The sequence below is a fragment of the Carlito syrichta genome, unplaced genomic scaffold (genome assembly GCF_000164805.1).
Source record: "Carlito syrichta isolate Samal-C Ts95f unplaced genomic scaffold, Tarsius_syrichta-2.0.1 Scaffold308870, whole genome shotgun sequence".
Taxonomy (NCBI): domain Eukaryota; kingdom Metazoa; phylum Chordata; class Mammalia; order Primates; family Tarsiidae; genus Carlito; species Carlito syrichta.
In genome coordinates, this window is record NW_007252966.1 from 622,804 (window position 1) to 636,887 (window position 14,084).

General features: G+C 40.0%; 1 protein-coding gene across 3 annotated transcripts in view; it reads left to right on the forward strand.

Annotated features, from left to right (window-relative positions):
* CSGALNACT2 (chondroitin sulfate N-acetylgalactosaminyltransferase 2) overlaps nt 1-14,084 on the forward strand; it is a 45,614-nt gene that overhangs the window by 24,884 nt on the left and 6,646 nt on the right. For all 3 annotated transcript variants that reach the window (XM_008066252.2, XM_008066250.2, XM_008066251.2), the window contains exon 7: nt 7,245-7,326. In XM_008066252.2, the coding sequence (XP_008064443.1) occupies nt 7,245-7,326 (82 nt within the window). The remainder of the gene's footprint in view (nt 1-7,244; nt 7,327-14,084) is intronic.

Below are 14,084 nucleotides of genomic sequence, written 5' to 3' on the forward strand. Positions count from 1 at the left end.
TGATAATAGCTAATATTTTTATGTACACTTTATTGTATGCAGGGTACTGTTCTCGTGCTTACACATTAACTCATTTGATACTAATAATCTCTGTGGTAGATGCTATTATTACAACCCCTTTTTATAGATGAGGACACAGCTGAGTTGCAGTTGAGTGCCTGCCCAAATCCACACTGCCCAGAGTGGAATCAGGAGTCTAGGCGACATGGCTCCATAGTCTCTACTCCTGTCCACCACACACACTACCTCTCTTACATTAAATATTGAGGGTCCGTTCGATGCTAGGTACTATTTACCACTGGCACCCTAGCATCTAGACCCCTACAGACATGGTTATTGCTTAGGAGGATTTTTATTCTGGTAGGAGGAGACAGAAAGTAAAATCAGATGATAAATGCCATGCAGATCCTTAAAACAGGCTGAGTTGTGAAGAGTGACTTGGTGGTTTCTGTGGTGTGTTTGGTTGAGAAAGGCCTTTCTGGGAAAGGCCTTTCTGAGATGGAGCTGAGCCATCTGAAGAACAGGAAGAAACCAGCTAGGCTGTGACTGGGGTAAGGCGGTTTCAGGCAGAAGGAAAGCTACTAGGTTTTCTAAGGTGATTGGAGCATAGCAGGGGGGCACAAAGCTGGGCTAGGCCACGCAGAACTTGTTAGATTACTAGAAGAAGTTTGGATTTTATGCTATGTTAGAAAGCCTTTGGAGAGAGAATGGATGGTAAATAGTTCAGCTAGGCAAGGGGAGATTGTTGTGGCTTGAGTGAGAGTGGTAATGGTGGAGAGAGGTTTGATTATAATTTGGAGATAGAGCTAACAGAGCTTACCGGTACTTAAGATATAAGGAATTAGTGAAAGAGAGGCATTGGGAGAGGAGTGATAAGGACTTCAAACTTGAGCCATGGTAGACATGTGTTGTTTATTAGACATCCAGAGGAAGGTGCCAAGTTACTAATTGGCTTCATAAACCTGGCATTTGGGCCAAGGGCTGGGAATATAGGTTACATGTGAATAACTGCATCTCCCACATACTTAGAAAGACAGATAAAGTTGCAATAAAATATTAACAATTGGGATTATAGACAATTTGAGTTTCCTTAGGGAAAATGTATTGCTTTAAATGTCAAGTAAAATCGGTGATTCTTTTCTCCATGATATTTGAAGAATTTTTACACAAGTTACAAAGTGATAGTATCTCTAAAACCAGAATTGGTATGGGGTATAGATGTCAAAGTGAATGTTTGGCTTTCATACTCTGCACCAGGATTAAATGTTGCTAAAGAGATACAAATATTAGAATCTAATCTTGGTGGCCACTGAAATTGTGTCCTGTAAATGCATTACTTAATTATTCAACAAATATTTATTGAAAGCCTACCATGTGTCTGGCCTTGTCCTATGTTCTAGGGGTATAGTAGTGGACAGAATCCACAAAAGTCCTGCCCTCCAGGAGCTTTACAGTCTAGAAGGGGAAGAAGTCCCCCATAAAAAAAAGAAAAGAAAAGAAAAATGCTAATCTCATCAGTTCTATCTTGAACCAAGCCCTCAGTGCTGCCTGGTTCATTCTGTTTTTCATTCATTCTCATTCTGTGCCGCAACATTTTCAGACTGTGCCTGTTCTCAAAATTTGTCTCTTGTACTGATCTTTATGTTTCTGCTATCTGCAGGAATTTTTATGTGGCTGCTCTAGAAATTGCTCAGATTCACCATGGCCAGAACCAACTCCATGTTGTTCCTCTCTGGGCCAGCCCTTCCCCTGAACTCTGTCTTAGGGATGGCACCATCACAAACCCATTGTTCAGGACAGCACCCTGCTGTCATCCTTAGTGGATCCTTCTCTGTCACTCCTCACCCCTGCCTATTCAGTCACTTGCTGACTTCTGCCAATTTTGTATCCTAAATCTTTTCTACATCCACCCACTTTTCTTTCTTTCTGTACACACGATAATAGTTTACACCACCAACCTCCCATCCCTAGCTATAGCTGTTCCTTCTTAACTGGTCTTCCTACCTTCCTTCTTGCCTCTTCTTTATATTCCAGCCAGAGTGGCCTTCCAAAACCTCACATTACTCCTGATCAGGCTCTTCAGAAAATTCTCATTGCCAGTAGGATAAAGCCCAGATCATACAGCCAGGCACATGCAGTTGTCTATGATGTGGCCCTGCACATCCTTCCAGGCCAGAGGTCTGCCTTCTATCTCATTTTGTATGGTCCATGAGTGCGGGTTCAAGACCCGCCTGGGCAACTTGGCGAGCCCTCATCTCTACATAAATCAAAAAAATTAGCCGGGTGCTACAGGTAGCGCATGCCTGTAGTTCCAGCTACTTGGAAGGCTAAGGCGGAAGGATCGCCGGAGCCCAGCAGGTTGAGGCTGCGGTGGCCAGGAGCAGCCACTGCACTCCAGTCTGGGCAACAGAGTGAGAATCTGACTCAAAAAAAAAAAAAATGTTGTTTACAGTTTGAATAATTAAAACATATATTTTAACCGGGCATGGTGGCACGCATTTAGTCCCAGGAAACTGAAACAAGAGTATCACTTGAGCTGAAGAGTTCAAGGCTGTAGTGTTCCATGATCGTGCCTGTGGATAGCTACTGCACTCCAGCTTAGGCAACATAGCATGTCCTTGTCCCAAACACACACATATATATTTTAAATAATATTTTATGTTACATGAAGATGATATGGAATTCAAATTTCATGTCCATAAACAAACTTTATTGGAGTACAGTATATTCAGTTGATATTGTTGTTATTTTTAGATTAGAAAATATAGTTTATTTAGAAAGTAAATTAAAGGCTGGGTGTGGTGGCTCATGCCTATAATCTCAGCACTTTGGGAGGCTGAGGTGAGAGGATTGCCTGAGCCCACAGGTTCGAGACCAGCCTGGGCAACTTGGTGAGACCTCATCTCTACAATAAATTAAGAAAAATTAGCCAGGCGTGATGGCACATACCTGTAGTTCCAGCTACTTGGAAGGCTGAGGTAGAAGAATCAACTGAGCCCAGCAAGCTGAGACTGCGGTGGCTGTGAGCATGTCACTGCACTCCATCCTGGGTGACAGAGTGAGACTCCAGTTTGGGAGTGAGGGTGGGGGAAGAAAGTAAATTAGAGAGAAGAGAGAGGAGATTCACTTCTCCAAGGTAGGAGAGGGGACCAAAGCTTAGAAAACATGGCAATGGCCATAGCTCAAAGAGCACATGGCCATACCAGAGTTTAGTAAAGCAAAGGCTGATTATTTATTGTTAATAATTGCTTTCACACTACAGTGGCAAAGTTCAGTAATTGTGGCAGAGACTATATGTTCCTTACAGCTTAAAATACTTACTACCTGACCTTTCACAGGAAAAGTTTGCAGAGCCCTGGCCTACTCTGTGGGCACCTGTCTCTCTGATTAGTCTTTAGTCTCACTGTCCTTCACTCACAATGTTCTCCCCTCCATCTGCAGGTCTTTGCACAAACTTCTTTTACCTGAACTCTCCACAACACATCTTTCTCTTGGCTCACTCTTCCTTTTCAGATCCCAACTCCAGCTTCATTTCTTCGAGGAAGATGTCTCAGAACAGCTTGTTGTTTGGAAGAAACTTTCTCCTTTCTCTTGTCCTCTTCATGTCCATATCCTCACTTCCTACCTGTTGGGAGCTGGCCGTGGAGGCCCGCCTGAGCGTTAGGGATCCAGGTGGGCTGCAGACCCTGAGACCACCAGGTTGGGTTCAGGAGCTGAAGGCCCATTCCCTCCTCCCTTCTTTTTTGTTTGGCATGACCACTAATAGGGACTTTGATGATCTAAGTATGAAGTTCTGAGAGTATGACAGGCATGGCTGACTCTAAGGATCCATTGTTCCCGTTTCTCACAGACTGCGGTTTCAGCTTTAAACTTAACATAACTCAAACTCGGGTCACATTTGGGAGCCTTATATACGATACAAGCTTCTTTATAAGATTTAAAAGTATATTTGTAGAATTAGTACATACATTTAGAGAGCTGTTTCCAGCTTTAGATGGTATAGATGATTATCTAGAGTTACCAGAAATGGCCCAGCACGAACTTTGGACTAGGCAACATTCCTAAGGGTCCAGCATCCACTTTGGGCTGGGCTGCATTCTTTTAAACTGGTTCTTGGCTGAGGTGGGTAGATTGCCTGAGCCTGTGGGTTCAAGACCCACCTGGGCAGCAAGACGTCATCTCTACAATAAATCAAAAAATCAGCCGGGTGTGGTAGCGTGCGCCTGTAATTCTGGCTACTCGGAAGGCTGAGGCGGAAGGATCGCCGGAGCCCAGCAGGTCGAGGCTGCGGTGGCTGGGAGCGGCCACTGCACTCCAATATGGGCGACAGAGTGAGACTCCAACTCAAAAAAAAAAAAAACTGGTTCTTTAGCTACGATTAGTGTAGGTTTTTTCTACTTATAATAGAAACTGAATTTATTTTATTCATAGCAAGTGTTATAGAATAGGTCATGCTACGTAAGGGAATTATGTTAGTTCAAACATGATACGTTAAGGTTTTATAAGAATACAGCTAACTTTAGAAATTTCATTGTTCCCACTTTCTACTAATTGCAGTTTTGGCTTTAGTACAATTACAGTTTGTATTTGGGTTTTATTTTAGAAGCTTTATTGCTAATGATCAGCTTTATATATTAGGATTAGGAATTAGAAACTTTTATAGAAATTAAGATAGATACATAGGATTTTAGAATAGCCATTTTATTAAGAAATTATAATCAATTGTTCCTGGAAATGGCCCAGCGTGATCTTTGGACTGGGCCACATTCTTTAGGAACTGGTTTGAGCTATAATTAAGAGTTTTTTATAGTACAGGTAAAATTAGCACAGAATAGAAAGGTATTAGGATTTAAGTCAGTCATTAGGTGTTGGGTATGTATAAGTTTTAGAAGTTATTAATTATTAGAATATTTTGATGTTAGAATTGTTGTATTGTATGTGAGATACATTAGCCAAGCATAAGGAACAGTGAAATAATATTGGGATTGTCCTTCCTCATGCTGGAGGAAACACCTGGTGGGTGGGAGGACGCTTACATTTAAGAATAGGCCTTTGGGGCTACCCCCTCGGGTCCCCTCCCACTGTGGGAGCTTCTCTGTGCTCTTATTAAATCCTTCTTTCAAAAAAAAAAAAATAGGGCCTTGGCTGGGTGCAGGGGCTCATGCCTGTAATCCCAGCACTTTGGGAGGCAGAGGCAAGAGGATTACCTGAGCCCAGGGGTTCAAGACCAGCCTGGGCAATTTGGTGAGACCTTCTCTCTACAATAAATTTAAAAATTAGCACACGCCTATGGTTCCAGCTACTAGGAAGGCTGAGGTAGAAGAATTGCCTGAGCCCTGTGGTGGCCATGAGCGTGCCATTGCACTCCAGCATGGCTGACGTTCCTGGGCTGCCCTGGAGACCTGTGCCTTATGTAGCCCACCCACTCTCTGCCCTCCAGGCCACTCTGCCTCTCCTCACTTCTTCTAGCAATCCCTTACCACTTCTCATTGTCCATTTATTTTGCTTCCTGTTTCATTTTGGAAAGAGAAGCAGTCAGAAGTTCTCTTCCTTATTCTGCTCTCACAGGCTCTGTCAGCCCTACTCCCTCAGCCTCTCTCCATTTCCAGTGGAAGAACCGTCCATGTCCCTTCATAATGCCAGCCAGTCCTTTCATAATGAACTAAAAAACTAGAGCTCAGCCCTCACCTTTAATAAGGACCCACTTCTGGCCACTCTTCACTCTTTCCTGTCCTACATTTGGCCACTTTTAAATCCCTCCCACAAGTATACAAGAATGCTGTAATACCACTTATCTTTAAGAAATACTAAAACCCCTGTCATGCCATAGTTATTTCCTTACTGTTTGTCCTCAGAGCCCTTGTGCAGCTGCCCTCCTTGTCTAGAGGGATCTCCTCCAGATATTTATGTAGCTCATTCCCTTACTTCATCTAGATCCCTGCCTAAACTTTACCTCCTCAGAGAAGCCTTCTGTGGCTATTATATCTAAGTCAGGCTTTTCTCTATCATGCTCTTCCCTTGTCCTCCTAGCATGCTACACTACCTGAAATGTATATTTATTTGCTATCTTCCCACAAAAACAAAGGCTCTTTGATAGCAAGGACTTTGTCACCTCTGATCACTGCTAAGCCCCAGTTACTAGAATCATATCCTACAGGTTAAAAACACTTGTTGAAAGTACAAATAAAATAAAAGACATTTATTAGGCTTCAGCTTCTAAGTAGAAATGAATTTGGAGCTTAGTGTCATCAAAGCTCTGGTTTTATCATCATTTCTCTTCCTGGACTTCAGTCATTGTGGAAAAGGACTTTGTCAATTCCAGGCTTCATATCTGCATCCTACACCTGGGGTCAACAAGTGTTTTCTGTGAAGGGCCACATGGGAAATATTTTAATCTTTGCATGCCATACAGTGCTGTTGCAGCTACTCAGTTCCACCGCTATAATGTGAAAGCATCCATAGACAATTTTTTAACAAATGAGTGGGTTATGTTTAATAAAATTATTTACAAAGGCAGACAGCAGGCCAGATTTAGCCTGAGGCTGTAGTTTGTTGATATCTCCCCCCCACCCCCAAGCAAATGTCCTTTCTAGAGGCTCTCTCAGAAGAAGGAGTTGGCTTTGTTTTCCAAAATTCCCACCAACCCTCTGGGTTTAGTTTATTGGCTTGATTTTTTTCTACTACCTATTAGTAAACCAATTCCTATAGTAATGAGACTGTGTCACTGGTGTAGAATCTCAGCCCACTCTGAAGTGACTAGTGATAGCAGCTTCCAAAGCTTGTGGGCTGCCTGGGGCCAAGTAATTACCAGAACAAAACTGTCTCAATCAGGAAGGGGCCAGATGAATGTATGCTGGGTATGCACCAAGTAAAGTGTACTGTGTGGAGTTAGAGTTAGGGTTAGGGTTAGGTGTGTTATAGTTATTTGTGCAATTGTTGTCCTCCTAAAATGTAAGCCCCTGAAGTGAGTCACCACACTAATCATTAGTAACCTCAGGTTGTACCTTGGTACAGGGCTTGAGTTCAGTTAAACTGAAGGTGGGAATAAGCCTTTGCTCATGTGGATTTCTATATTTTTGTTTTGTAAATATTTAAATAATGTGATCCTTTATCATATGATCCTTTACCAGTCACATAAATGACAGGAAATTTATCCTTTAGAAAATATTTTAATTTGTTTTTCATTTGATTAAAACTACTTCTATTTCTTGGAAAATTAAATTGATTTTTTTTTTTAACTTAAGGTTCACAAAAAGGATTCTGGCTTTTGGCGAGATTTTGGCTTTGGAATGACTTGTCAATATCGATCAGATTTCCTGACCATTGGTAAGTATACCTTACATTTAAGAATAGGACTTTGGGGCTACCCCCTCGGGTCTCCTCCACTGTGGGAGCTTCTCTGTGCTCTTATTAAATCCTTCTTTCAAAAAAAAAAAAATAGGGCCTTGGCTGGGTGCAGGGGCTCATGCCTGTAATCCCAGCACTTTGGGAGGCAGAGGCAAGAGGATTACCTGAGCCCAGAGGTTCAAGACCAGCCTGGGCAACTTGGTGAGACCTTCTCTCTACAATAAATTTAAAAATTAGCACACGCCTATGGTTCCAGCTACTAGGAAGCCTGAGGTAGAAGAATTGCCTGAGCCCTGTGGTGGCCATGAGCGTGCCATTGCACTCCAGCGTGGGTAACAGAGTGAGACTCCTACTCAAAAAAAAAAGTTCTCTCTATAACTTTATTGTTGTGCTTATGGGTCATAATTTTAGATATTTAGACTAAGGGCTTTCATGTCTTTTTTTTAAAGCCTCCTTTAATTTTCTATTGAACTGTCATGCAAAATCCCAGTATTTGAAACAAATGAAAAAAAAAAAACTGTTCTTTCTATCTCTGATTGAAGTTAGAGTTGGGGACTGGGAGTCACACCTTAATTGTCCATTCCTCTAAGCCCAAAGATACCCCATGAAGAATGTATTTAATCATCCTTCAGTCAGTTTAATCAGTTCAGTCTTACCCAGCAAAAAATAAAATATCAGAGAATAGTTTAATAACAGCAGGCTGAAAGCTAGTTCCATGTCTCCTGATTCATTTAGTGCTGGCTACCTTTCCACAGCATAGAAGTCATGGAATATATTTTATGTATATTCTAGGTCCATATTACATTCAATTTTATTACCAGCCATTTGCTTTGGAAATCTTCCCACCTTGTATCTTTATCATTGTAGCACTTGAATAATGGAAAATTAGGAAATAATAAAAAGATCAATGATTGAAACTAATGCTCTTTTCCCTGATTTCTTGCTTAATAAAAACAGTAAACATCCACTATCCTTCAATATTAGATTTTTGTATTTTTTTTTAGTATGTTGAATGCCTGTAGTCCCTTTTGTCTTTTTTACATAACAACTTTGTTGAGGTCTAATTCATATATCATAAAATTTACCAATTTAAAATGTATAATTCACCAAGTTGTGTAGCAGTCATCACAATCAAATTTAGAACATTATCATCACCCAAAAAAGAAACCCCATACCCATTAGCATAAAATGGCATGGTACCTGCATTTTCATATTCCCCGTTTCCTACCAACCTTCTTTTCCCCCAAACCTAGGAATTCACTAATCTACTTTCTATAGATTTGCCTTTTCTGGGCATTTAGTATAAAGCGAATTATATAATATTATGGTCTTTTATAGCTAGCTCTTTTCACTCAGCATAACATTTTCACAATATCACCCATGTCATAGTATGTATCAAGTACTTCATTCCTTTTTATAGCAGAAAAATCTTCCATTGTGTGGTTATACCACATTTTGTTTATCTGTTTGTCAATTTGTAGACATTTGGATTGTTTCTACTTTTTTACTATAATGAATACAACTACTATGAACATTTGTATATAAGTTTTTGTGTGGACATAGATTTTCAATTTTCTTGGCTATATACCTAAGACTAGAATTGCTGGGTCACATGGTAACCCTATGTTTGAACTTTTGAGGAATTGCCACTATTTTCCAAAGTGGCTACACCATTTTACATTCCCATTAGCAGTGTATGAGGGTTCCAGTTTCTCCACATCTTCATTAATACATGCCTTTTTGTTTATAGCCATTATAGTGGGTATGAAGTGGTATCTGATTGTGGTTTTGATTAGAATATAATTTTTCTGGTGACTAATGATGTTGAGCATCTTTTCATGTACTTATTGGCCAGTTGTATATCTTCCTTAGTGAAGTGTTTATTCAGATCCTTTGCCAATTTTAATTGGGTTATTGGAATTATCTGGCCTCTTAGATATGTACATTAATGTTTTCATCACATTGAGAAGTTTCAACCATTACAGTCATTCATTCCTTCATATCCACATGGGATTGGATCCAGGACCTGTACCAAAATCCATGGACAATCAGATCCCTTTTTTTTTTTTAATGTGGGGTACAATTCAGGGTCAGGTATACAAATGGTCATTATGCAGGTACCCTTGTTGAATCAAGTCCCTTTTACAAAATGGCATGGTCCTTGCATTTAACCTATGCATATCCTCCCATATACTTCACACTATTCCCAGATTACGTATTATACCTAACACAATGTAAATACTATGTAAATAGCTGCTATACTGTATTTTGTTTGTATTATTTTTATTATGTATTGTTATTTTTATTGGTGTCTTTTTCAAAGATTTTTGATCCGCAGTTGGTTGAATCTGTGGATGTAGAACCACAATTCAGAGGACCAACTGTATTTCTTTGAATTTTTTTTTGTTTTTTCTCATTGTTTTCTCCTGGTGCTCTCATTTATGTATGTTCGTGCATTTATTGTTATCCCACATTTCTCTGAAGCTATCTTCAATTTTTTTAATTCTTTTTTTTCTTTATTCTCTGGATCGCATAATCTCTAATGATACATCTTCAAGTTATCCGATTCTTTATTTTGTTAATTCATGCCTACTGTTGAGCTGCTCTAATGAATTTTTAATTTCAGTTATTATTCTTTGTAACTCTAGAATTTCCATTTGGAGTCTTTTTTATACATATATATAATTTCTCTCTTTTCATTATATTTTCTGTTTGATGAACATTGTCATCTTACCTTCTGTGACTTATTTAAGCATGATTCCTCTTAGTTCTTTGAACATATTTATAATTCTTGCTTTGGAATTTTTGTCTGTTAAAGCTGATATCTGAGCCCTACACGGGCAATTTCTGTTGCATGCTTTTTTTCTGGTGTATAAGTCACACTTTCTTGTTTCTTTGCATGCCTTCTAATTTCTTTTTTTAAAACTAAATGTTTTAGGTAATATATTGTGGCAACTCTGGATACTGATTGCTCTCTAACTCCAGGGCTTTGTTTTGTTGTTTTTGTTGTTTGTTTATTTATTGACTTGGCTGAATTATTTTAGTAATAATTCTTTCTTTCCCTGCTTCTACCCCCACCCCCTGGCAATATGAAGCCTCTGATGTTGCTCCTCAGGGCATGTGCAGTCATCCTGGCATGGCATTGGATTTAGCAGGGCTCTTCGTCTCTTTCGATGCCTCTGTTAGTACCACTCCCAACTCTTAGGCTCTACTGATTGCTCACTAATTGATCTCTTGTTTTTGACAGTACTCTGGAGCATAAATTGCTCCACAGTCTAACCCAATTAAAATGGGTCTTTTTGCAAGGGGTAGTTTTTGAGGCAAGTCTTTGAGGGTTCTTGTTTTTTTTTTAAGACCCCAATAGGGATCTTCTTTGATGTCGTTTTCCCTGGTTCTTTCTGGAAAGCTAGCTGGCCTACAGTTTAGCTTGTTGCCCTCATGGAGCTACCAGCCTCCTCTTAATGCTTACTACCTAAATTTTCTTTTTTTTTTTCAAAGAGACTTGAGCCTCTCTACACTCTGAACTTCTCCACACTCTGCTTTAAATAAAGGCAGTTCCTTTGGGCAGAACTTTGGAGCAGTTTGTTCTTACGGTCTGCCTCTTCCCCGGAAAATCTCCGAGCCTCTGCTCTGGAGCTGAGGATGGGAACAATGGCACGTTTTTCATAAAGCAGAGTGGCACTTCTGCTTTATGAGCAGGGCTTTGGGTAGGGACAGTATTGCCCCAGTATTCTCAGTCTGCTGCACCTAGAGCAGAGCCTCCACCCTATGAGTATGGCTGATGGAGAAAGGGAGCTGCACCTGCTTGGAATTTAGACACCTTCATTTGGAGTTTTTGTTCCTTTCTGTTTCTTCTCCTGTTAGTATTCCCATTACACATGTGTTCCACCTTTTGTAGTTGTCCCACAGTTCTTGGATATTCTGTTCCTTTTGTTGTTGTTGTTTTCAGTCTTTTTTCTCTTTCTTTTCAATTTTGGAAAAGTTTCTATTGTCATAGCCTCAAGCTCAGATATTCTTTCTTCAGCCAAGGACAGTTTACTAATGAGTCCACAAAGGCATTCATTTATTTTACGATACTTTTTACCTTTAACATTTCTTTTTGATTCCTTCTTAGAATTTCCATCTCCCTGCTTACATTACCCATCTTTTATGTTGTCTACCTTTTCCATTAGAGCCCTTAGCATATTAATCATAGTTATTGGCTGGGCATGGTGGCTCATGCCTGTAATCCCAGCACTTTGGGAGGCAGAGGCAAGAGGAGTCCAGGGGTTCGAGACCAGCCTGGGCAACTTGGGAAGACCTCATCTCTACAATAAATTAAAAAATTAGCTGGATGTGGTGACTCGTGCCTGTAGTTCCAGCCACTTGAAAGGCTGAGGCAGAAGGATTGTCTGAGCCCCACAGGTCGAGGCTGTGGTGGCCATGAGCATGCCACTGCATTCCAGCCTGGGCAACAGAGTGAGACTCTGACTCAAAAAAAAAACAATTATTTTAAATTCCCAGCCTGATACTTCCAACATCCCTGCAGTATCTGAATCTGGGTCTGGTACTTGCTCTATCTCTTCAAACTATGTTTTCTTACCTTTTAGTTAGACTTTGTCATTTTGTTGTTGTAGAAAGCTGGATTTGATATACTGAGTAAAAGGAACCGCAGTAAATAGGCCTTTAGTGATACGGTAGTGAGGTGTGGAGGGAGGGGACGTGTTCTTTAGTTCTCTATGACCAGGTCTCAATATTTTAGTGATCTTGTGCCCCTGGTCTGTGAACGTCACACATGCTTCTCAATCTCTCCTCCCCTCCTGGACAGAGGGAGGGGACAGAGGAAGGATATTTTCCTTCCTCCAAATCAGTTAGGCATTGATAAAACCCCAGCAGGTTCAGCCCTGGTTGTATAGATTCTTCCTGTTAATAAGAACAGAATGCTGTGGCTTATTTCAAGTTGATTATCTTTTTCTTCCTCCCCTCTGCTGGAAGCATTAGGGGATTTTTCTCTGATCTTCACTATGAGAATCTAATAGAATTCCTAGAGGTAAGATTCAAAAGAGTGTGGAGGGGTCCCAATATGAATGGATTGCCCTGGAGTTTTTAACTCTCAGACTTGCCCACACTAAGCCTCCAGCAGTTTTTCAATTACACTTCAGGTTTTCCTATCTCCATACTGCTTCCAACAGAGAATTCTGCTCTAATAAGCTGTAATTCTTTGTATCTGCCTGCCTGTCTCTCCCAATTTTGAGGGCAGTAGTTTGCCCTGTGACCTCACTTGTCAGAGAGATCTAAAAGGAGTTGTTGATTTTTCAGTTTGTTCAGCTCTTACTTCTTACGATGGAATGACGACTTCTAAGTTCCTTATATGTCAGACCAGAAACCAAGAGTCTCCTCATTTATTTTTAGTGTCTACACCATCTCTGATATTTGAACAGCTTATTTGTATCTATAAGGAAGATGTGTTTGACATAGCATTTAGTAAAGCTCTGATTGTTTAGAGTAATACTTCTCAGAGATCTCGGAATTATTGTCCATCCTGTGAATGTGAAATTAAATGAAATAGTATTATTTGACAAGAGACATAATTTGGAAGACTAGCTCTTAATTACTTTTTTTATACCAGTTTTTCAGAATCTGTCTAGTTCTTCAAAAAAAAACCTGAATGGTTTGTGTTCTCCATGCTTCTTTAAAAAGTTTGAAAATAGTTTCAATTTTACCTTCCATTTCATATGTCAGCTCACTATAGTTAGCCTCCTGCCCCATCATGCCATCAGAAGTGTTCTAGGTAAGGTTAAAAGTAACATTTTTGCTACCAGGTCCAATTAGTTCTTTTTAAGTTCTTAATTGTGTAGCACACACTTGACAACTTCCTCCTCAAGGTATTTTCTTCCCTTGACTATGCAATGGCACCTTCTCCAGAATTCTCTCCCTCATCTGGGTCACTTCTCAGTCTCTTTTGCTGATTTGATCTTCCCCTGCCTCTCTTTAACTTCTAGAAATGGACATTTCTTGGTGTTTAGACCTAGCCTCTGTTTTCCTTCCAAACTCCTTCAGTAGTTTCATTCGTTCCTGTGGTTTTAAATCATCTGCGTGCCCATTCTCAAACTTATAGCTCCAGCTTGGCCCTTTCTTCTGTTTTCTCCACTGGAAAGTTTTCTGTAACCCAGAAAAATTTGTGCCTAAAAATGATAGGAAAAAAAATTATAAAATATTAATAGTGGTGAAATTAAAGACTTATTAAGTTGGTGCAAAAGTAATTGTGGTTTCAGACTCTGAATTTTAAATCATTATAACTAGGCTCAAACACATCTTTATTAATCAAAATAGAAACTATTACAATCAACATATTTTTGCCAATGAAAAATAAGTTTGTTTATTCCTATAGCATAAAAAATCTGTGCTTTGGGATTCAATGAACTCTTGAAAAGCATTTTCTGCAGCCTGCTGGTTGTGGAAGCATTTTTCCTGCAGAAGTTGTTAAGATATTTGAAGAAGTGATAGTCAGTTGGCAAGAGGTCAGATGAATATGGCGGATAAGGCAAAACTTTGTAGCCCAATTTGTTCAACTTATGAAGAGTTGGTTGTGCAACGTGCAGTCGGGCATTATCATGGAGAAGAATTGGGCCCTTTCTGTTGACCAATGCTGGCAGCAGGTGTTGTAGTTTTCAGTGCATTTCATTCATTTGCTGAGCATACTTCTCAGATGTAATGGTTTTGCTGGAATTCAGAAAGCTGTAGTGGATCAGACTGGC